This window comes from Pelophylax lessonae (genome assembly GCF_965119305.1).
Source record: "Pelophylax lessonae genome assembly, chromosome: 8".
Lineage (NCBI taxonomy): Eukaryota > Metazoa > Chordata > Amphibia > Anura > Ranidae > Pelophylax > Pelophylax lessonae.
The window spans coordinates 61,863,206-61,888,485 of NC_138775.1; the positions used below are offsets into that span (position 1 = coordinate 61,863,206).

General features: G+C 40.9%; 1 protein-coding gene across 1 annotated transcript in view; it reads left to right on the forward strand.

Annotated features, from left to right (window-relative positions):
* Positions 1-25,280, forward strand: part of DENND6A (DENN domain containing 6A) — a 121,887-nt gene that overhangs the window by 74,267 nt on the left and 22,340 nt on the right. The window contains exons 11-15 of the mRNA XM_082265514.1: positions 4,401-4,496; positions 6,740-6,834; positions 18,982-19,047; positions 19,136-19,200; positions 24,240-24,329. Coding sequence (XP_082121640.1) covers positions 4,401-4,496; positions 6,740-6,834; positions 18,982-19,047; positions 19,136-19,200; positions 24,240-24,329 — 412 coding nt within the window. The remainder of the gene's footprint in view (positions 1-4,400; positions 4,497-6,739; positions 6,835-18,981; positions 19,048-19,135; positions 19,201-24,239; positions 24,330-25,280) is intronic.

Sequence of the window (25,280 nt, forward strand, 5' to 3'; positions counted from 1 at the left end):
AAGTGGCAGGTGCGTGTATATTAGCGAGAAAGGCAGACAGACAAGTAAACATGGGTCGAGGAGTGTGTATCAAAGTAGTTTTGTGTGCTCACTCTTAAGGCCCCTTTCACACTTGTGTGACTTGTCATGCGATTTGGGACTGCAAATCGCATGACAAGTTGTTCTCCATTGTTTCCAATGAGTATCATTCATTTCTGTGCACTACTTTGGTATAATTTTGATGCGTTTTGAGGTCCAAAGACATTCAAGCCCAGTCAAAATCGTGGCAAAATCACGGTAAAATCGTGCGACTGTAAAGTCACACAAGTTTTAAAGGGGCCTAAATGTATGTTGAATATGGTTGTTTCCAAATATCAAGTCTGTTGGCCTATGGCTTTAGTCTTATTTAGAATTAAAACAATTTTAACTCATATGGCAAGATTTATCTTTTGTAAAATAGCAATGAAATACAACTGACATACACATGCTATAGCCAAGAATTCATTGGTGGAAAAATCTGATGTTTTAGTTGCACACAGCTGTCATGTAAAAATGAATGCAATTGCATTTTCTTGCCACTAACGCAGATGTCTCATGTGTCTTCCTTGTCAAGGTGGTGTGGTATCTCTAAATGGTGACTCTGCATTGATACACTTTTTTCTAGAATGAGTAAAACTGTTTAACGGGCCTTTTTCTAAATCTGATTTGTACATCTAAACGCCATCATAAAGCTGGTAAATTAACCTGATCAGCAAGATTTAAAAAATTAGTAGACAGAGACATCCGTACAAAGCCATCATGTCTGAACAGCCCAATTGAACCCTTGCTATTTATTACTGTAATGCAGTCAAGATGCCTATACAGTTATAAATATTGGGCTCCTTCATCAGCATTGTTGATTGGAGTAGTACTCAGGAGGTGTTGGACTGTTTGAGAGCTTGGAGAGATCCGTGGTCCATATGTGCTGCTGGCACAGGGTTTTTTAAAATACTGCAGCACTTCGCGATGTATAATACAAAAAATAAATAAAATAAAGTAACCTTTTATTACTGTATATGCAGTTTTACTGCATTATACTACTAAATTACTAAGGTTCAGTTGGGCTTCAAAGAGACACTGGCACCTTGCCCATGCCCAAGTGACAGTAGCTCCGCAAAGGACCCAGTGACGGGACAAGGTCACCCAGCACCCAGGGCAAGGATGCCAAACTGCGCCCCACCCTTCCCTTAGGGTTAGGGTCAAGGCGCCCCTCCCTCATCCCTGCAATAAACCATTGAGCCCATGGCAACCGTCCCTCCTGCTCACCCCTTGTCCCGACCCTGAAAGGACCTCCCTCCCCAACCTACTGCCCATGCTCCCCAGCTGCTCCTAATTCCATTGTTACCTCGATAACCTTCTTAGCTTGTTACTCTACTTAAAAGAACATAGAACACAGTGCAGTACTGCCTGTGATACTTTTTTTATTTGTACTAAGTTAAAATTTCAGGACAAGATTTTGGGACCTTCCCTATTCTTCTATGGTCTCGGCAAGCTTGTTATGAAAATGTAACTGTTAGTGCAATATAAATAATAGCACAGACATTACTCAACTTTGTTCTTGCAATAGTGCATTTATATGACTACAGTCACCCTAATCCACTTGTATAACATTTTCAGCGTCTTATCTTTGCTGCCACCTACTGTATATTTCAGTGAATATTCTCTGCCAAAGTTGCCAATAAACCAATCAAAATGTCTCCCAAAAATATGCTACATGTTCTCGCCAGGTGATATACTAAATGTTAATGTATTATAAAAGTGCCACAGAATAGGATGTTTTTTTTAAGCTTTTTCAGGGTAAAAACCAATCCCATTTATAATATGTGTATTTATCTTTAAAGTGTTTTTTTTTTTTTTTTTTAAGTCTTTATTTTATACAGTTGAATGTTAATCATAAAAAATGTAAAGTTATGCACTTGGGGGCTAAAAATATCTGCATGCATCATACATACTAGGGGGGGGGAGTACAATGGGGGGAATCAATGATGGAGAAGGACCTGGATTTTCTTAAAGATTATAAGTTTAATAATAGCATGCAATGCCAAGCTGCAGTTTCCAAAGTGAGCAAAATTATTTCTTGTATTAAGAGAGGTACAGACTGCAGAGGGAGCGAGAAATACCTTTGCCCCTGTACAAACCATTAGTAGGACCCCATCTGGAATATTCAGTTCAGTTTTGGGCACCAATTCACAAAAAGGATATTGGTGAACTGCAGAAAGTGCAGGGAAGGGCAACCAAACTGATAAGAGGAGCTCAGCTATGAGTAAAGATTGAAGGAACTGAATTTATTCTCTCTTGAGAAGATGAGATTAAAGGGGAATATGATTATATATGTATATGATTACAAAAACATAAGGGGTCCATATAATGAACCCAGTGTAGTTATTCACCTTAAGGTCATCACAAGGGGATACTCTTTATGTCTGGAGGAAAAGAGATGTAATTTCCAAATATAGAAAGGCTTCTTCACAGTAAGAGCTGTGAAAATGTGGAAAAGACTCCCTCCAGAGTCCTGGTCAGCTCAGTAGATTGTTAGGAAAAAAAAGTCCTAGATACTTTCCTTAATGCACATAATATAACTGGATACTAATATTGTATAGTTAAAGTTGATCCAGGGAATATCCCTTTGCCTGTTGGGGGACCAGAAAGGAATCCTTTTCTCTTGCGTCCTCTGATAGTCGCCGCCCACTCATACAGTCTGCATTTCTGGGTATTGGTGTTATCCACAGGAGTAAGCTAGGCATAATATTTTGTTAGAAAACATTCACAAAACCTTTGTATAGACACACCTACAGGGGGCTGTCCCTCTGGTCCTATACCCCCAGCTAGCAGCATTCCCAAATCAGTTTGTCTTTGCCTAGCATAGGAGTAGGCTGGCTTTTCCCTGGCTGGGGCTGCAGTCTCAGCCTTTTTACTTCTTATTATTTTTTCTCTCTGAGAAAGTGTTTTTTCTTTTATAATAAAAGGCTTTTTATTTGTTCATGCGCTGGCCATTATTTTTCAACGCCCTCTGGGGGGGGGTGCGTTATCTGGCTCCCCCTAGGAGGGCACCCTTGCCTCCTTGGGACTTGAATTTGGTTTTGTCCGTTTTGCAACGTCCTCCCTTTGAGAACATCCGGGAAATTGCTCTGCCGGTGCTGTCAGGGAAAGTTGCCTTTCTGGTGGCGGTCACATCTGCTCGCAGAGTGTCGGAGTTGGCTGCCCTGTCGTGCCGCTCCCCCTATCTGGTTGTTCATAGGGACAAAGTGGTCTTGCGACCTCATCAGTCCTTTCTTCTGAAAGTGGACATTGTCTTACCTTCGCTGTGTGCGAAGCCTAAGCATCCTAAGGAGTTTGCCTTGCATTCCTTGGACGTGGTAAGGGCTATCAGGGTTTACCTGTCGTCTACTGAATCCTTCAGAAAGTCTGATTCTCTTTTTGTCCTTCCTGAGGGACCTCGGAAGGGTACGGCTGCGTCTGCGGCAACCATTTCAAAATGGATCAGACAGACGATTGTACAGGCTTATTCAATTAAGAATCGGGTTCCACCTTTCCCTGTCACGGCGCACTCTACCAGAGCGGTGAGTGCATCTTGGGCCTTCCGCCATCAGGCATCGGTGTTGCAGGTGTGCAAGGTGGCGACCTGGTCGTCCGTGCATACCTTTACTAAATTTTACAAACTTGATGTTCTGGCATCGGCAGATGCCTCTTTTGGCCGCAAAGTTCTGAGTGCGGCAGTGCCTTAGGGGAGACATGGCGTTTTTTAGCCTGTCTCCTCCTGTTGGGGTTTTTTCCCCTTTTGGTTATTTTGCTTTCCTGGGTTTGTTCGCTCCTGTTGGGCTTTCCTGTTACCCAGTGGTTACCTTTCTGGTTCAGATAAGGTTCTTTTCTCTGACCTGGGTGCTGCGTTGCCTTTTTGACGGTTATGTCTCCCACCCCTCACATCTACACTACTTTGGGACGTCCCTGAAGTGCAGACTGTATGATTTGGCGGCGACTGTCAGAGGACGTAAGAGAAAATAGAATTTTTGTAAGAAATTACTGTAAAATTCTTTTCTCTGAGTCCTCTGACAGTCACTGCCCCCCCACCCCTCTTGGGGTTCATGGATCTCTATACTGCTTGCTACCAAACTGATTTGGGAATGCTGCTAGCTGGGGGTATTGGACCAGAGGGACTTTTTTGTTGGTTGAACCGGATGGACTTTTTTCAACCACATTACCTATGTAATTATGCTCTGGGATAATTCTCAGCAAACTTTTTGGTGAAGAAACCAAATTTCCTATTGCCAGGCATGCGCTACTTTTATCAGTATCTTTCTGGTGTGAACAAGCAATTATCAGAATTACGTCTGGATAAGTATTCTCTTTTCCCGACATAACTTTTTGCTTATTTTCTTTTTTAGTTGCATATCCCCTTTAAAATACTGCAGCGATTTCAGACCATACTTCACAATTCATGATGCCGAATTCAAGGAATATACCACCAGAACACAAGCACCGTAAGTATTCTCTTTTGATTTCCATTTTTTGGCCTCATTCAGTAATTCTAAAATGCTAATTCCTAAATGCAGGACCAGTTAAAACTTTGTAACAAAAAAGGAAAGGGTTCCCTCTGGGGGTTGGACTTTAACGGCAATCACACTTCCAAAAAGAGTAAAATTAAATCATTTATTTAAATATTTATATATAATATATTAAATAAATGATTTAAAGTGGAGTTCCACCCTATTTTTATACTTACCTCCATCTTCTCGCTCCGGGTCACCTGAAAAAGAAATGGATAATCGCATATTTTTTTTTTTTTTACTTACCTCGTAGCGAAGAAAAAATACTTACCTTACTTCCTTCTTCCTCCTTCCTCGGCCGCGGCCCGTCGTCACTTCCTGGCTCTGCAATGATTCCTGGGAGCTGGACGTCATAGCTCCCAGGAATCATTGCACCGGCCCCGACGTCAGTTCCGGGTCGCGCGCGTCATCCCCTTCTAAACAGCTTCTGGGCATGCCCAGAAGCTGTAGAGGGATGACGCGCGCGACCCGGAAGTGACGTCGGGGCCGGCGCAGAGCATCGTGGGACCAAAGAAGGCGGAAGAAGACGCCGAAGAGGATCTCGCTGGCTTCAAGCTGCCCACATCTGAGATGGCAGCGCTGGACAAGACGTTTGCAAGGTAAGTATTTGTCCTAACAGGTAAGTGCAACCCGGGACAGATCAGAGGCTAGCCATTGTGGAATGTACTAGCCCTGACTGTCCCGGGGGTATTAAAAAAAAAAAATCCAGGGTGGAACTCCGCTTTAATGTTAATTTTACTCTTTTTGGAAGTGTGATTGCCGTTAAAGTCCCACCCCCAGGGGGAACCCTTTCCTTTTTTGTTACAGTACTTTTTGGGATGTTGGCAACCCACTTCCAGAGTTTCCTATAACTGGTTGGTAAATATTGGATACTGCACTAAAAAATTAAGAACTGCTTATTGAAACATTATCTGCAGGTAGGGGCTATGGGTTAAGCTATTAGATACAGATTTGTATGGGCTAACCTCAGCCCTGTCATAGACCTCACAGATTTGCATTACCAAACACCATTTTTCTCTATGAAGATATATGAGCAAACCAAAGAGTGATTCAGTATGAACCAGAATCATTTAATATGCTATTTTCGGTTTAAACAAATTCTTTAAAGTTGTAGTAAAGGCCCTTACTTATACCTACTTGTAAGCTTACGATCAGACTTATCTGTAGGTACAATGAATACTTACTAAACATACACTATTTAGGAGATATTCACATAGACAAAAGCCGATGAAGTCCACCCACTCATGCGCAATGACGCTCTGCATTCCAGGGCATATAGTATGCCGCAGAACACCGCACCAAAGCTCCATGAGTGATGTCATCGCAGCTTCAGCCATTCAAACGGCCAGGAGCCCGCGAACCCGGAAGGAAGTCCTGATGAAGATGGAAGTTCTGGGGGAACTTTGACAGCATTGTGCTGGATGGCTCTGTTTGCAGATAAGCCCGCCGTACTGTGCTAGTCTGTGGCACATACTGGCATATTATGGCATTACACTTTAGGGGCCTAATTTTTATTTTTTTGGGGGGCGGTTTACTATTTATTTATAAGATAGGTTGACCTTTGAAAAAAAATAAAATAAATGCACATGTTTTTAAAGGTACAAAACATGCATTCATTTATTTATTTATTTTATTTCTCAGGAACCTGCAGAGCATTGCACCCATAATCGTGGATCACGGGTGCAATGTCCGGCTCCTGCAGACTCTAATCACAGCTGTGTGCCCATACCTCAAGTGTTTGTCCAGACAAAACCTGTTTTTTTTTTCTTCTAGTTTTGGATAGAATGATTAAGGATTGTTGGTCTTGTACTGCAGGTCCAGGTCTTTGTTAGAGCAGTTTTACCTCAGCTTCAGCACTGCTAACGTTTTTAACAGGAGATTACGGAAATGCTCCAACAGCATAAAGACCCAGTATTGGAGTCCCTATATTGCACCTGTGATTGCAGTGCTCTGCAGGCTTCAATGAAAAAATGTATTAAGTTCATAATTTTTATCTTATTATTTTGGTTACAATTATTCAATTTTTCTGAAAAAATGAACTATACCTTTTACCATGCACAATCGCCTCAATAATGGCTTAGTAATTATGACATGTTTTCCTTCTCAGGGAAATCTCAAAATGTGACCATGTTGTTTTTTTTTTACACTGTTAAGTAATCATGTGCCATTCTCTTTAGACCTTCAGTCATTTTTGGTGTCACCAACCCATTCTTTGCAAAAACACTGCAACATTGGCCCCATATCATCCGCATCGGCGATGTAAAACTGGCAGGTAAGACTTATTTGATTTTTTTTTATTTTTTAAATACTAGTAATAAATTGAAATCAGAAACCAGCAATTGTGTTGTTCAGTCAAATATATTTTTTTATATTTAACAATTAGAACTCGCCATGCTGTACCCAAACTTGTTCATAAGTGCTGTGAGGCGAGCGGTGCAGCAGTATAGGCCCCTGTAAGCCAACAATTAAATCCAGCGTTGACGAAATGGCACACTATTTGGATTCTATACCCTGTGTTTAACAAATTACTTTGGTTATCCTGATAGCGAGTGCCAGTTTTGCAAAATTCAAATAAATGCAAAACAAATTCTTCATACAGTGCATCCAGGGAAATATTCACAGCACCTTTTTCCACATTTTGTTATGTTACAGCCTTATTCCAAAATAGATTAAATTCATTATTTTCCTCAAAATTCTATAAACCATACCCCATAATGACAAGGTGAAAGAAGTTTGTTTGAAATCTTTGCAAATTTATTAAAAATAAAAAACAAAACAAATCCTATGTACATAAGTATTCACAGCCTTTGCTCAATACTTTGTTGAAGCACCTTTGGCACCAATTACAATCAAGTCTTTTCGAGTATGATGCTACAAGCTTGGCACACCTATTTTTGGGCAGTTTCTCCCATTCTTTTTTGCAGGACCTCTCAAGCTCCATCATTTTGGATGGGGAGCGTCATTGCACAGCCATTTTTCGATCTCTCCAGAGATGGTCAATGGGGTTAACGTCTGGGCTCTGAATGGGCCACTCAAGGACATTCACAGAGTGGTCTTGTAGCCACTCCCTTATCTTGGCTGTGTGCTTAGGGTCGCTGTCCTGTTGAAAGATGAACCTTCGCCCCAGTCTGAGGTCCAGAGTTCTCTGGAGCAGGTTTTCATCAAGGATGTCTCTGTACATTTTTGCATTCATCCTCCCCTCGATCCTGACTAGTCTCCTAGTTCCTGCCGCTGAAAAACATCCCCACAGCATGATGCTGCAACCACCATGCTTCACATTAGGGATGATATTGGCCAGGTGATGAGCGGTGCCTGGTTTCCCCCAGACATGATGCTTACCATTCAGACCAAAGAGTTCCATCTTTGTTTCATCAGCCTAGAGAATTATGTTTTTTCATGGTCTGAGAGTCCTTCAGGTGCCTTTTAACAAACTCCAGGCCGGCTGTCTTGTGCCTTTTTACTAAGGGTTGAATCTTGTCTGGCCACTCACCATACAGGCCTGATTGGTGGAGTGCTGCAGAGATGGTTGTTCTTCTGGAAGGTTCTCCTCTCTCCACAGAGAAATGCTGTAGCTCTGTCAGAGTAACCATCAGGTTCTTGGTCACCTCCCTGACTAAGGTCCTTCTCTCCGGATCGCTCAATTTGGCCGGGCGGCCAGCTCTAGGAAGAATCCTGGTGGTTCCAACTTTCTTCCATTTACAGATGATGGAGGACCCTGTACAGATGATGGAAGCCTCTCCTCAGTGTAAGACACATGAAAGCCCGCATGGAGTTTGCTAAAAAAAAACACCTGAAGGACTCCAAGATGGTGAGAAATAAGATTCTCTGGTCTGATGAGACCAAAATAGAACTTTTTGGCCTTAATTCTAAGTGGTATGTGTGGAGAAAACCAGGCACTGCTCATCCCCTCTCCAATACAGTCCCAACAGTGAAGCATGGTGGTGGCAGCATCATGCTGTGGGGGTGTTTTTCAGCTGCAGGGACAGGACGACTGGTTGCAATCGAGGGAAAGATGAATGCGGCCAAGTACAGGGATATCCTGGACAAAAACCTTCTCCAGAGTGCTCTGGACCTCAGACTGGGCCGAAGGTTTACCTTCCAACAAGACAATGACCCTAAGCACACAGCTAAAATAACGAAGGAGTGGCTTCACAACAACTCCGTGACTGTTCTTGAATGGCCCAGCCAGAGACCTGACTTAAACCCAATTGAGCATCTCTGGAGAGACCTAAAAATGGCTGTCCACCAACGTTTACCATCCAACCTGACAGAACTGGAGAGGATCTGCAAGGAGGAATGGCAGAGGATCCCCAAATCCAGGTGTGAAAGACTTGTTGCATCTTTCCCAAAAAGACTCCTGGCTGTATTAGATCAAAAGGGGGCTTCTACTAAATACTGAGCAAAGGGTCTGAATACTTAGGACCAAAAAAGGATACCTGTGTTGGGTACTATTGGTGGTGCCACATCCCAATATGTAATCTCAAAAAAAGAAATCCCCTATTGGTGGGACTTTTAAGGCACTCATGAATACACAAATTTTGAAAAATGTAATATTTTATTAGAAAAAACAATATAACAATAAAATATAAAAGGCAAGTAAAGTAATATACATCACATGTGCAATTTAGAAATAACCACACCAATTCAGGGAGGAGACTCAGATCCCGACTAGTTTCGGAGTTATACAATTACTCCTTCTTCAGGGGGGAGAGTAACCCTGGATGGTGGTCTGTGAATAATTTGATCAGACAAAGATCAGTTACATAGACAAGATGGTACAGTCATATATACATTGCATCAATTTATACAAAACATTCAAAAATAGAAGACAAAACTTACATTCTATGCAGTGATGAATGGCACTGTGTACCTGCCAAGATGTGTTAAAATCAGGTGCTGTATATGCTCCGCCGAACTTATACTTTGGCCGTGTTCAAGGTATGGTTGAGACCCCATACAATTGTATTAAGGAGGGAAGGAGTATGCCATTCCTTGGTGAATGGTATTTGAAGGATACCAAGTCAGATCAACTGGATCCCAAATTAGGGCTGAACAGCTGGAAGGAAAAGATTTAAAGATCATCAGGAATAAGGTAAGTCGCTTATGGTCCAGTGTTTGGGAGTGACCACATAGAGACTATGCATATATAGAGACTGACTTGTCTCCACAATATAGAGACAAGAAGGGGAAGGGAAAAAGTTTCTTTGATAATAAGAAAAAATACCAGTCTCTAAGCTTGATTTTATATTAATTGTCCCAATTCAGTAATGGCTATAAATGATAACCTCCACCAAAAAAAAAGAAGAAAGGGGGTTAAAGGGTGGATGTGAAGGAGTAAAAAACTATATAATAGGTTACCTTGTTATGATGGTAAAAGGTCTGGGTCATACCAGACACACCGCCCTCGATGTTAGCAGCAAGCGAGCATTTAGCTCACTGCTGAAATTCGAGGGTTTAAATGTGAAGTCAGATTGACTCCACAGCTGTGTGTACTTAACTGAATTGGATTTCCTGCCGCTGATAGCCCTGTGGGGTCCCTGGTGTGGAGGGGCCGGACGCTCTCCCTGTCCATTAGCCGGATATCCGGCGTATCGGAAGTGCGGTCGGCTCCTGCGCACCACCGGCACGTCACATGACCCGTCAGCGTGGAACGCAGGCGGGGCATGATGTGAGTTACTGTCTGCAAGTCTCGTGATGTGCGAGACTCATGCAGAACAGAAAACTCATAATGCGGCTCGCCACTAGGTGGCGGCCGCTTACCGTGCCGGGTTGTCTGCTTGGTAAGAAGAAATTCAAATATCCATTTAAAACACCTTACTCCGTCCTGCAGATACAAGGATATATCAAGATATCTGTCAGAGGAGAGTGATTCTTTCTCTTTACTGTTGTATAAATTGTGTTGTTTACACACAAAAGAACAACGAAAGAGAGAAGAGGGGAATGGAATTGGAGAAGTTTTATACTTAGAAGCCCCATATGGCTTGGTTCATGTGTCCTCAGACTTTTAATGTATATCGATCTTTCAAGGAAAAAGACAGAAAAGACTATCTTCTACTGCCCAAAAGTGGTTCAAAAGAGCATAGACGCATCTGTTGGGAGACTAGAAGCCAAAAAAGGGGAAAAAAGTTACATGTATATACAAGACATACATATGTACATGTATAATCTTAGACATTGCAATAACATCATCATTACTGACCCCTGTTGTTAAGACGCTGTAACAGCGGAATAGGTTTCTTCTCACTGACAATGATGGAATCTTAAGCATGAGGGAGGAAAACTTACTTTTCCATTCCACCTGAGGTGAAACCTTCTAGAAAAGGTTTAAAGGATATCATCTCATTTAATCCTGGGGGTTCAGTAGCCCTGAGGAGATATATCCACCGTAGTTCCATTTGCAGGAGGACCTTGTTCCAGTCTCCTCCTCTGGAACTAGGGTGGATTCTATCTAGGATTAAAAATTTAATTTTTGGAAATTTTCCTCGATGGATGAGTCCTGCATGCCGCCCCAGAGGTAAATCCGGGTCGCAGGTCTTAATGCTTCTGATGTGCCTATTGGTACGTTTGAAAAAGTCTAGTTTAGTCTTGCCGACATAAAAGCAGCCGCACTCACAGAGCAGTAAATATACCACTCCGTGAGTGCGGCAGTTGGCAAAGTGTTTAGGCCTGAATGTTTGGCCGTTCGGCAAGATTGGATTTTTTGAAGTGAGCATAAACCCACAGTATCTACAGCTGCCGCACATATAGGTGCCCCTATATTTGCATGGGTCCTGTCTTTTTTCGTCTCTAAATTCGCTCTGGACCAATTTGTCCTTTAATGCCGGTACCTTTTTGTAAGTAAAGTGAGGGTGCTCTGGGACATGTCTACTGAGAGTAGGATCCAAAGCGAGTACGTGCCAATATTTGGATACTATTTTTTTGATCATTGGATGTTGTTCCGAGTATGTTGTTATAATCCTCAGAACGGGATCTTCCTTTTTGTTTTCCTTGGGAGTTAGTAATTTATTTCTGTCACTAGAGATTGCTTTTTTGTAGGCTTTTTTTAGGATCGTTTTTGTATATCCTCTAGCAAGAAGTCTAATTCTCAAATCGTCCGCTGCTTTGCGGAAACTGTTGAGATCTGTGCAATTTCTTCTGGCTCTCAGGTACTCTCCATATGGTATGGAGTGTACAAGAGACCGGGGGTGAAAACTAGAGGCATGGAGGATGGTGTTTCCAGCAGTGGGCTTCCGAAAAAGGCCACTGCGGAGAACACCATCCTCCCCCCTCCTAACCTCCACATCCAAGAATGTGATCATGTCCTTACTTGAATTTACTGTAAATGTTAGGTTAAACTCGTTTCTATTCATCCTGTCTATACAATGGGTGAGAAGTTCAGGTGACCCCTGCCAGATCATGAAGACATCATCTATGTATCGTAACCACATAATAATGTGGTCCGTATACATAGAAGTGTCCTCACTGGTAAGAAAGAATTTCTCCCACTCCCCCAGATACAGGTTGGCGTAGGATGGGGCACAACATGTGCCCATCGCTACGCCTTGTATCTGGAGGTAGTGGGCGCCATTGAATGTAAATACATTGTGATATAGAATGTATTGTAGTATAGACAAGATGAATTCACCATAGGCGTCGAGGTTGTGGCTAGATGATATTGCATGTTGTACAGCTGCTACCCCCCGGTCATGGGGGATAGAGCTGTACAAGGCCTCGACGTCAACAGTGACAAGTAAACAATCCTGTGGGATATATACATCTTCTATTCGTTGTAAAAAATGTATGGTATCACGGATGTGTGAGGGTAATTCTGTTACAAAAGGTTTAAGGAAGGAATCTACCAGTTTACTGGCGTTATCGGAGATCGAACCCCGACCTGATATGATTGGCCTCCCTGGTGGTTCAGTGGCATTTTTGTGGATTTTTGGGAGCGAATAGAAAGTTGGGGTGATGGGGAACGATGTGCGGATAAATTCCCATGTGTATTTTGGAATCACATTGTTTAAATATGCTGTATCAATTAATTGATAAAATTCTTGTTGATATTTTAAAACAATGTTGGCTGTAATTTTGCGATACCAATTTTGGTTTTTGAGAATTTTATAGCACATAGCTGTATACTGTGAATTATTCATAATAACAACATTCCCGCCTTTGTCAGCCTGTTTTATTGTAATAAAGTGATTTTGTGAGAGTTTAGTAATAGCCAGTCTTTGGTTGGCTGTGATATTGGGTGTTTTTGATGGTCGAATGTTTATTTTTTCGACCTCTTTGGTTACAAGCTTAACAAAGGCGGAAATGTTGGTATTAGTAGGATTGGGGAATTTGTCCGACTTTTTCTTTCTTTTTGGACTAGGGTTTGAGTGTTTGGGGTCAATGCCTGCCAAAAGTGATGGCAGGTCTACTTTGTCAATAAGATCCTCATTTTCCTCTAATAGGGATATTAGTGTGTCCAAGATGGGATCTTTTGTGGTCTTGGATGTATCAGATGCATTTTCTTTGTCAAATATGGTCTTGAAATTCAATTTTCGAGCGAATAAGTTGAGATCTTTAATGAACTCAAATTTATTCAGGGGAGTATTTGGACAGAAACTGAGGCCTTTTGAAAGAACCTCGATTTCATCTGGAGAGAGTTCATAGTCAGATAGATTTATAACCGATAAATCGGTTTTCAAGTCTGTGGTAGTGAAATCAATAGAAGAGTGCGATGTGAGTGTTTCTAGTGGGTGGTTGACGTGAAGATTGGGGCTCTTTGGTGAATGAGTTCTAAAAAAGTAGAATCTTGGAGGTTAGCAGTGGATATAACTGAGAGAGGTGTTTGGGGTATGTTTGATGTGAGTGTATTAGTGAGGGAGGGGGTGACATCTAATGGTGATTGTGTGGTGGTGTCTGACTGAGAAATATGTGGTTTGAATAATGAAAGATTAGAGGTTTGTTCTTGTTGAACATTAGATTTTTTCGTTGAATGTCCAGTTGCTGTTTCATCTGGGAATGCTCGTTTAACTCTTTCTTTGGTTTTTTGTTTAGTTGGTTTTGATGGTATACGTGATGTGTTTTTAGGAGGGAGATGGGAGGTATTGGCCTGGTATTGTCTATTGGGTGGCCCATTGTATGTTGTTTTATTGGGGTTCCATTTGTACGCCTTCTTCTGTTCAAAGGCGATGGTATCCCTATTAAATTTGTTTTGTTTTTTGATCAAAATATTACGATTGTATACTTCCAAATGTTGTTTTAGTTGTTTTTCTTTTTCATCAAAGAGTTTGTGTGTTTTATATTTCTGCATTTTATCACCTAGAATGCCAATTTCTTTGTCTAGAATCGCAGAGCGGCGAGTGTACTCGCCCATCAAAAGTGTCATGAGAGTGGCTGAGCAATCGTTAAGGGCTTGTTCCCAGTTAGTTTTAAATTCCAGACTCAAGTCCTCTAGCAGTGGAAAGAGTTGAACTCTTAAGCCTGCCGGGTTTGTTTTATTTTTTAAATAATCCTGAAAGGATTTTATATGCCAAAAAATTGCTGATTTCTTCTCAAGGACTCTGGACAACTGGAAGAAGAGTGCGGACAAATCCGCATCTGCATACTCCCTTTGCCCAAAGTCCTTGAGATATTGGGACATGAGGCCTTCCCATTCATCCCCTGTATAACTGGTCATGGTGAGTCAGACCAGACAGGAAGAAAGAAAGAGTTTGTGATTACTAAAATTTAATTATTTTGTTTGATACGATCAGAAGTTACCGATAATGCTAATACATGCAAGACCAACCAATTCGGCTACATAGATCTCCCCTTAACATCAAAAAATTATAAATACAATTCAAATAACATGATATAAAGCAAGTATGAAAAGTTTGTCTGTTTGTCCAATGAGGAGAGGGGAATTATCACCTCCGTGGGCAAACAGATAGGACGCAACACAGGTTGAAGCGGGGAATGGTATTTTCTACCTGGAATAAGTCAAAAAAGGATACCTGTGTTGGGTACTATTGGTGGTGCCACATCCCAATATGTAATCTCAAAAAAAGAAATCCCCTATTGGTGGGACTTTTAAGGCACTCATGAATACACAAATTTTGAAAAATGTAATATTTTATTAGAAAAAACAATATAACAATAAAATATAAAAGGCAAGTAAAGTAATATACATCACATGTGCAATTTAGAAATAACCACACCAATTCAGGGAGGAGACTCAGATCCCGACTAGTTTCGGAGTTATACAATTACTCCTTCTTCAGGGGGGAGAGTAACCCTGGATGGTGGTCTGTGAATAATTTGATCAGACAAAGATCAGTTACATGTGACGTGCCGGTGGTGCGCAGGAGCCGACCGCACTTCCGATACGCCGGATATCCGGCTAATGGACAGGGAGAGCGTCCGGCCCCTCCACACCAGGGACCCCACAGGGCTATCAGCGGCAGGAAATCCAATTCAGTTAAGTACACACAGCTGTGGAGTCAATCTGACTTCACATTTAAACCCTCGAATTTCAGCAGTGAGCTAAATGCTCGCTTGCTGCTAACATCGAGGGCGGTGTGTCTGGTATGACCCAGACCTTTTACCATCATAACAAGGTAACCTATTATATAGTTTTTTACTCCTTCACATCCACCCTTTAACCCCCTTTCTTCTTTTTTTTGGTGGAGGTTATCATTTATAGCCATTACTGAATTGGGACAATTAATATAAAATCAAGCTTAGAGACTGGTATTTTTTCTTATTATCAAAGAAACTTTTTCCCTTCCCCTTCTTGTCTCTATATTGTGGAGACAAGTCAGTCTCTATATATGCATAGTCTCTATGTGGTCACTCCCAAACACTGGACCATAAGCGACTTACCTTATTCCTGATGATCTTTAAATCTTTTCCTTCCAGCTGTTCAGCCCTAATTTGGGATCCAGTTGATCTGACTTGGTATCCTTCAAATACCATTCACCAAGGAATGGCATACTCCTTCCCTCCTTAATACAATTGTATGGGGTCTCAACCATACCTTGAACACGGCCAAAGTATAAGTTCGGCGGAGCATATACAGCACCTGATTTTAACACATCTTGGCAGGTACACAGTGCCATTCATCACTGCATAGAATGTAAATTTTGTCTTCTTTCTATTTTTGAATGTTTTGTATAAATTGATGTAATGTATATATGACTGTACCATCTTGTCTATGTAACTGATCTTTATCTGATCAAATTATTCACAGACCACCATCCAGGGTTACTCTCCCCCCTGAAGAAGGAGTAATTGTATAACTCCGAAACTAGTCGGGATCTGAGTCTCCTCCCTGAATTGGTGTGGTTATTTCTAAATTGCACATGTGATGTATATTACTTTACTTGCCTTTTATATTTTATTGTTATATTGTTTTTTCTAATAAAATATTACATTTTTCAAAATTTGTGTATTCATGAGTGCCTTAAAAGTCCCACCAATAGGGGATTTCTTTTTTTGAGAATACTTAGGACCATGTGATATTTCAGTTTTTCTTTTTTAATAAATCTGCAACAATGTCAACAATTCTGTGTTTTTCTGTCAGTATGGGGTGCTATGTGTACATTCATGAGGAAGAAGAATGAACCTAAATGATTTTAGCAAATGGCTGCAATATAACAAAGAGTGAAAAATGTAAGGGGGTCTGAATACTTTTCGTGGCCACTGTGTGTGTGTATATATATATATAAAACAACTGCTGAGTTGACTAGAACTAGTTCCTAAGGAAGAACTAGTTCCTAAGGAAGTCTGTTCTACATTTTCACAGCTCTTACTGTGAAGAAGTCCTTTCATTTATGGGGGCTAACCCTTTCACTGCCAAGACCATTTTTGTGTGTTTTTTTTTTTTATTTTTGTTTTTTTATGCACATTTAAAAAAATTAGTGATTGTAAGTCCCCGTTCACACTGGGGCGACCTGTGAGGCGTCCTGGTCGCCTCACAGGTCGCCTTCCATAGAGAAGCTGCGGACCCGTTCTAATAGGAGCGACACAAGTTGCTCCGACTTAGAAAAAGGGTCTGGAGCTTCTTTGGGGCGACCCGGAGCGACCTGCATAGACTTCAATGTTATGAAGTCCGTGCCAGCCGCTCCAGGAAGTCGGATCGCCCCAGTGTGAACGGGGCCTAAGGGTTACATTTTATTTATTTTTTTTTCAACAAACATGTCATACTTTCCTGCTCTGTGCAATAGTTTTGCACAGAGTGGCCCTGAACCTCCTATTTTAGCCCCCCCTTGCCAGTGATTTTGGCTCCTAATTTTCTCGGAGTGCCCCCATAGCAAGCTGCTTGCCACGCTGGGCCGTGTGTGTCTATACACTGTCCCTTGCTCTGGCTCCTGCTGCTGCCGGGTCTCCTGTGAGCGGAGAAAAGCTGCTGCAGATGGGCACAGCACTGGATCGATTTTAGGATCAGGTAAGTATAAGGGGGGCTGGGGGGAGCAACTTTTGAAAGGTTTTTTTTATCCTAATGCAGAGAATTTAATTTATAATACCTAAGAGAAGGAAAAGGGAAAATCGGCGCTTGTTTCGCTAAATGATGGTCCAGGGAATGAATTCCCAAAGTTATATATAGCACAGATACTATGCGTTTCAATATATAGATGTAGTGAATACAAAAAAAATCTAGTGCATAAAATCCAATATGTGACTTTAGTGATATGTTGCTGTGACTATGGTGAGAAAAAAGTAAATAATATTCATAGGTGCACAAAACATATATAAGTTGATTTGTGAAATGATGAAATAACCACAAAATAAAATATCAATCAATAGAGGAATACATAGAATATATTAATCGTGGGGTGATAAGTCCATGTGCAAAAAAAGTGGTAATAAGGGTAATTTTGGTATTTGAACACATCTGTGTTTTTTATTTTTGCACTATAAACAAAGACCAAAAATGTTGAAAAAAAAAATATTTTTTTACTTTTTGCTACAAAACATATCCAATAAAAACATGAAAAATTCAAATGTCTTCACCAATTTAGGCCAATATGTATTCTGCTGCAATTAGCTTATATGTATTGGTTTGCGCAAAAGTTGTTGCCTCTACAAACTACAAAGATTTATGGAATTTTTATTTTTTAATTTTTTTTACTAGTACTGTAGTGGCGGCGATCTGTGATTTTTAGTGGGACTGCGACATTGCGGCGGACAGATCTGACATGAAGTGACACTTTTTGGGGACCAGTGACACAAATTACACTTGCAGGGAAGGGGTTAACGGGCGAACAAAGGGTTAAATGTGTTCCCTGGGAGTGATTTCTAACTGTGGGGGGAATGCTTTGACTGGGGGAAGAAGGAGATCCGTGTTCCTGCTAAGCAGATCTCCATCTTCCACTCTCACAGAACGGCGGTCTGCCTTGCTTACATAGGCAGACTGCCTTCTGCCTCTCTTGCGAACGATCGCGGGGTGCCGCTGGACACACTGATTGGCTCCTGCTGTGTACAATCACAGTGGGAGCGGGTTGGTGGTAGTGCGCTCCCCAGACCCAATGCACGAAATTATGTACAGGTATGTCGTTTCGTGCAGGAGGGCCGCCCTGCCGCAGTATATCTGTGTGGGGCAGTCAAGAACTGGTTAAAAAAAATAAAAATAAAATAAAAATACTAAGATCGAGGTTTGATCTAGGTCAGTGCCAGGGTTAGTGTTTAGGTCAAGGTCTGGATCAAACGTCAAGGTCAAAAGTCAGGTTCAATATTTTTTGGACAGGATTTTTTTTTATAAATAGTATAGTATATAGTATAAAGCAAAATGCGCACAGTTTTTTCTGGGCTTTACTACGGGTATAAACAACAACTAACATACACATATGTAGTATCTATGCGATCATCAGGAGCAGGAGAATTTGTTTTGGGTTGTTCTTTGGTGGTAAGTCAGGTAGCAGCAAGAAATATACAGTTACATTTAAAAAAAAATTTTTTTTAACTATTTTGAGCCAGTTTTCATTTGATAACAAAAAAAAAAATCAGGAGATATCCATTATCATTAACCACCAAAGAAAAGCCAAAGTTGTCCTGAAAAAACAAGGTATAATCCACCTTGATGAACGAAGTAGTTGTGATGATATATACCGTTTTATTAACACATGTCAAAATTGAGCTAAGGCATTTAGATTTGTTTTATGCTTAGGCGCAAAAAGGTTACCCCCCCCCCCAAAGAAAAAAACAAAGCTTTACAACAACTTTAACTTTATTGCTATCACATAAGGGACCAATAGCCTTGTATCTGATAGCATTTTTACTGTCGGGTTCTCTTTACTGAGAAATCGGGGGTCTATTGGAAACAATCCGGCAGCTGTAAATATGCAGGTAGCACTAAAAGGGTTGAACCTCCAGCTGCAAAGTGTGCCCATGTTAACTATATGGACCAGTGATTCATTTGTACATGGCCTTTCCTAAAGAGTAAAATTTATTGTATTTTTGAATATTTCTGCAGGAGATGTTCCCAAACAGGTGAAAGTAAAGAAGCTGAAAACACTAAAGACATTGGACTCAAAGCCTGGTAAACGCATTTCTGCATTAGGCTGCATAATCTAAGCCTACAATATGTCCTAATTTTTATTTTAATCTATTTATTTTTTTGTGTTTAGGTGTCTATAGCTCCTATAAGCCATACCTAAACAAAGATGAAGAGATTATTAAGCAGTTGCAAAAGGTAATGGTAACATTTCACTCACAGGCTTAATTATATACAAATTGGTTTTAATGGAATACATTGATGTCACCTTACTCTCAATGACCACTCTGCTCATTCCTCCTGTCCACATGTTCTTTGTCCACACATGTGCGTGTATCAGAGCCTAATTGGCTTCTAGTACTGCCCCTCCCTCTCCCTATGCTGCTACTACTATTATCAACACATAGTCAAGTATGCTAGATGTATGTCAAAAATATTTTTTTTAGGGGAAATGTTCATCTGCCTTTAGGAGTTCAGATTTAGAAGATTATTATAAAAACTGTTTTTTTAAAAGCTGTTATTGATTAAAAGGGTTCCTTTCTTTTGCTTTGGTTTCTCCTGTATGTTGGACATATTGAATATTCATAAAAGTGCAGTTTCTTGGTAATCATGGCTTTCAGACTATTACGATTCTTTTGGCAAACATCTAATTCCACTAGGTGTGTTCTGAAATATCTCTGCACAGTAAAATCCGATCTGATTGGCAATGCTTCCAATATGCTCAGTGGTATCAACTCAGACTCTTTTTCCTAATTGACATACAATCGTCACATGACCCAGCTCTTTCCCAGCCTGTCTGCAGGGAAACCTCAGCAGGAGGAACTTCTAGTCCTCTGCTGCTGGTCACATGTTCAAAATAAAAAAATTGAAAAAAGTGCCTTTGGAATACAGAGTGAAAATAAATAATATCGATAAACTGTTTTAAATTGTCATGCAAATAGGTATTTGAAATGAGATCTTTTTTATTTTTTGGTAATAACGCCACAAGCCTCCATTAATCTACATGTAATACCCTGCCCCCATTGGGTTTAGATGGTTAGTGTGCATAGAGGAGGAGGGAGTTGGCTGTCATTTACCACTTTGTATACGCCCACATGTGTGACTCTATAGTCACATGGGCTGAACGCCACAGGCTGTGTTACGCTCCCTCCAGCCTGTGTCTTAGAATAAGAGGTAGGTGAAGCCTCCATTAATCTACATGTAATACCCTGCCCCCATTGGGTTTAGCTGGTTAGTGTGCATGGAGGAGGAGGGAGTTGGCTGTCATTTACCACTTTGTATACGCCCACATGTGTGACTCTATAGTCACATGGGCTGAATGCCACAGGCTGTGTTATGCTCCCTCCAGCCTGTGTCTTAGAATAAGAGGGAGGTGAAGCCTCCATTAATCTACATGTAATACCCTGCCCCCATTGGGTGTAGCTGGTTAGTGTGCATGGAGGAGGAGGGAGTTGGCTGTCATTTACCACTGTGTATACGCCCACATGTGTGATTCTATAGTCACATGGGCTGTTCAGATGTGATAGGGAGGAAATGCTCAGCATAGAAACTCACTGAAAACTGAGCATGTGCAGAATTGCCCCTACAGCTGCAAAATCCCTTAGCTGAATTGGGGACATGGACACAAGGTAGAGATGTATTACATGCTGTTCATAGTCACTCAGTTACTATGAGATTTGCTATGTGTATTCTGCAAAAATTTTGGTTGATTCAGCTGCTCTTTAACATTTATTGATAGTTTTTAATGATGTGGGTTTAGTGACACTTTAACTGATGATCCTCCAATCAACGCTCCATATTGACACTTGAATCAAATTACACAGTCTAATGTGATAATTGAGACAACCTCCCCTTCCCTTTACCTATGAGACCGACTGTCATCGATTCAGGTCTTTATTAATGTTCATCCCTGAACTCAATGCTGTTAGTTTGCTCTCAAACTATGCTAAAATGCTGTCCATTGTCTTTCTTACATGGTCTTATTGGCCAAATTTTGCAGCCACTCATTTGTTAATTGCACTTTCACATTCAAATAAGAATGAGAAAAAAAAAAATTTGATTGTAGCCCTACATTATGGGGGGTAAAGCTACATCTTCACACTTTCTTTTTTCTCACATACTGGCAATCAATCAGAGCTGCTGGTCTAGCAAGTGACTTTGGCTTTGCATTGGGAGGGGTAGAAATATGACCTATTGCTTCCTTGTGTATAATTCATCCCAAATGCACGTTGGTCGTGTAGTTGCTTCTATTGTGCTTCAAAACCGCTTGACACAAGTTGTCCTTTTTAAAGGGTTTATGCATCAAAAGTTCCTAAAAATGCAACACAAAAGTGAAGAAACCTATGAAGAAGAGTAGTCTTGGTGCTTAATTTGAGTAATGACATCCGTTGCTAAACCCTGCAGTTATCATTACAGGTCCAGGATTTCCAGTAATATTGGCAGGGTGGCTAATCAGCCAGAAGGCAAGTGTCAGATCCTGTATAGGTTTACGTGCTGGGAGACTGACCCCAGACATCACCGTCTGTCATGGCTCTCCCAGGCGTGTTGCGTGTTGTTTCAGGACAAAGAATAGTGTCTGCAGCCAAGAACATAATGTAAATCTCTGCATGATAGTGGAAGTTATGTGGAGGCACACTGATTGTGACAGATTGTGCAGAGAGCAGTGGAATACTGGGCCCTGCAGGCAAAAATATTTGCTGTGATACCAGGGGGTTTGCATAATGGATTAAATGATATTTTATCAAAAGCGACACAATGAAACAACTGCCTTTTAGGGTCTTGGCTCACCCTTCAAGAGATTGTCACTTTGCCTATTCAAAAAATATCTTCAATTGGGGTCACAACCTAAAGTAAAAATCTGACTGGTGCGTACCACTTTTACAGACCAGAAATAGAATGACATTATTCAAATGATGCACAAGCCCTCAATTTCCTGAAAAACTCGAGAGATTTGCTTTAAGCCCACTCCTAATGGGTGATATCATCAAATTCATTGTACTGAAGCCCCTTTCACAATCACAGGATGTCACTGGAAGACTGTTAACTGCTGTCACAAATGGTTTCAGATTTTCATGAACCTCTGCACCACCATTATCAAGGAATTCTCTGAAACCTTCACAGATCATGGATGCATTGTTGAGACGGAAACTCTTGCTCCAGCATCATTTCATCTTCAAACCAAGGACTGTACACATTGATTGGCCAGTTTTGGGAATTCAGGATGCCAATTTCAGAGACAAGAATTTCAAATTCACCTGAGTGTGATGAAGCTGCAGGTCTGTTTCTCACAGTTAAAGCATAAAGCCTGGAGCGTAATTATCCACCAAACCGATAAAATTGAGGGAGATTTATCCTCACTTGGCTTTTTGTACTCTTTGAATTGATGGTCACACCTTTGAAATTCCCTTTATCCAGAGATTCCATTACTTCTTTCAGATGTTTGCCAGGCATGTCTTTCATTTTTTCAATTGCATGAACTGACCGATTAATCAGCTGGTAGGCTCGTGGAAGTGTGATGTCATCTCTTTGAAGGTCTTCAGATAACAGTCCCATTTCCTGAACAGCATCCGCAACCCTAGCAAGGTTTAACAAATCATTTTCTGACGTCAGGACCTTGTTAGGCCACTGAATAGAGGTTTCTGCTTACTGTTATGAGCTGAATTTAAGCTTGCTTTTATGAAATGACTGTGCAGTGCAGGATATGACTCCCAAACTGCTCGTATAGCTCTCTGGCTTGAAGCAACCCACCTAACTACATTTTTTTTCCAATTTTAAGAATTTGTACTTCTAATTCTTTTGTACATTCAGAGAGCTCCAACAGGTGTTTTGGTGACTGATTGATACACATCATACAACTTCTCAAAAATGTTACATGATGAAGACAAGGATCAGAATCAATTGCATCTGAAATGCACAATTCAAGTCTATGACACAAGCAGTGCCTTTTCACAAGCTGTGGATATTTTTCACTAAATTGTTCCAGAACACCTGACTTTCTTCCAAGCATTACACTTGCACCATCACTACAAACCCCAATCAAGTTTATAGCAAGAGATATTGGGACACCTGCTTTTACACGCACATGAACTTTAATGGCATCCCAGTCTTAGTCCGTAGGGTTCAATATTGAGTTGACCCACTCTTTGCAGCTTTGGGACTGTTGGACCATTCTTCCAAAAGTGCATTTGTGAGGTCAGGCACTGATGCTGAAAGAGAATGCTTGGATCGCCGTCTCCACTCTAATTAATTCCAAAGGTGTTCTATTGGGTTGAGGTCAGGTCTCTGTGCAGCCAGTCAAGTTCCTCCACCCCAAACTCACTCATCCATATCTTTATGGACCTTGCTTTGGGCACTGGTCCAAGTCATATGGTGGAGGGGGGATTATGGCGTGGGGTTGTTTTTCAGGGATTTGGCTTGTCCCTTTAGTTCCAGCGAAGGGAACCAAAACTTTTTGGATAATTCAATGCTCCAAACTTTGTGGGAACAGTTTGGGGATGGCCCACTCCTGTTCCAACATGACTGTGCATCAGTGCACAAAGCAAAATACATAAAAACATGGCATCCCAGTCTTAGTCTGTAGGGTTCAACATTGAGTTGACCCACCCTTTGCAGCTATAACTGCTCCAACTCTTCTGGAAAAGGCTGTCTACAAGGTTTAGGACACAAAGCAAGGTCCATAAAGACATGGATGAACGAGCCAGTCCTTCTCGTCATACATCACTGCCTGACCTCACAAATGCGCTTCTGGAAGAATGGTCAAGCATTCCCATAGACATACTCCTAAACCTTGTGAACAGTGTTCCCAGAAGAGTTGGAGCTGTTATAGCTGCAAAGGGTGGGCCAAATCATTATTGAACCCACTGGACTAAGACTGGGATGCCATTAAAGTTCATGTGCATGTAAAGGCAGGCATCCGAATACTTTTGACATTATAGTGTATGTTCTATAAATATAGAAAATGACTGCAGGCCTAGATAGCCATATTTGTTGTAAAAAGTTTTTGGATTAAGTCTTTGTAAATTGGCAAAAAAACTTGGGTTTTGTTAGATTTTTTTTTTTTTTTTTTTTTCTCACAACATTACAAAAATCTATGGTTTAAACACAAAGTACTTTGTAAACTGACTGAAATGTATAAAGTGTGTCCACTAAAATGTCATCCGGATCCCTGATGTTTTTTGCTTTCTAATGAATTTTCTTCCCCAATTAAGGTGAATATGCCTTGTTTGTGTGTATTCTAGGGTGTTCAGCAGAAACGACCGTCAGAAGCACAAAATGCAATTCTTCGCCGACATTTTCTAGAGCTTACTCAGAGCTTCATCATTCCTCTGGTATGTATGTATGTATTGAGAATGGTTGACATGCTTTCAAACCCCTTTTTTATGTCTCTCTGTAGCTTATTCACAACTACACAAGGATTTGGATTGCTCACATGCATTGTGCATGCATTTTGGGGTGTGTACCCATTCTTTCTAATAGGCCTGCAACATACATCCATGCATTAAAAAAATGTTTAACCTTAATGCAGCACAGCAGCCTATGTACACCTGCGATGTTATGCAATGCTGTATAGACGCGTTTTGAGAACTAATAAGAAATGGATGGGTGAACACTAAAAGGCATCTACACCAGTGCATGTTGAAATGCCACAATCTTCTTACTCTGCTTCAGTATCCCTCACTGCCATCCACAGGTACCAACCATCTTCAGTCCTCATCTCCTCCCACAGTCTCCTCCCACCTGCTGAAGCCAATTAAATTTCTCTTGTTAACACAGCAAGATTGAGAGACCAGGGTTGGATAGAAGAGGGCAGAGCATAAATTACAAGTAGAAAAATCTAACCCCTGGAATTGCTAAAAATATAACAATCCGGTAAGTGATCCAGCCAACCAGTATGTGTCACTTATCAAAACTCATTTCTGGGTGGGTCGACCTTCACCATCATGTTCTGACATGACTTATAAATGTTAGTTGGTTAAATGTAGAAATGCAGTGAATCCGGAAAGTATTCGCAGAGCTTCACTTTTTCCACATCTTGTTATGTTACAGCTTTATTCCAAAATGGATTACTCTCATTATTTTCCTCAAAATTCTACAAACAATGCCCCATAATGACAATATGAAAGAAGTTTGTTTGAAATCTTTGCAAATGTATTAAAAATAGAAAAACCACATGCACATAAATATTCACAGCCTTTTGCCCAATACTTTGTTTAAGCACCTTTGGCACCAATTACAGCCTCAAGTCTTTTTGAGTATGATGCTATAAGCTTGGCACACTT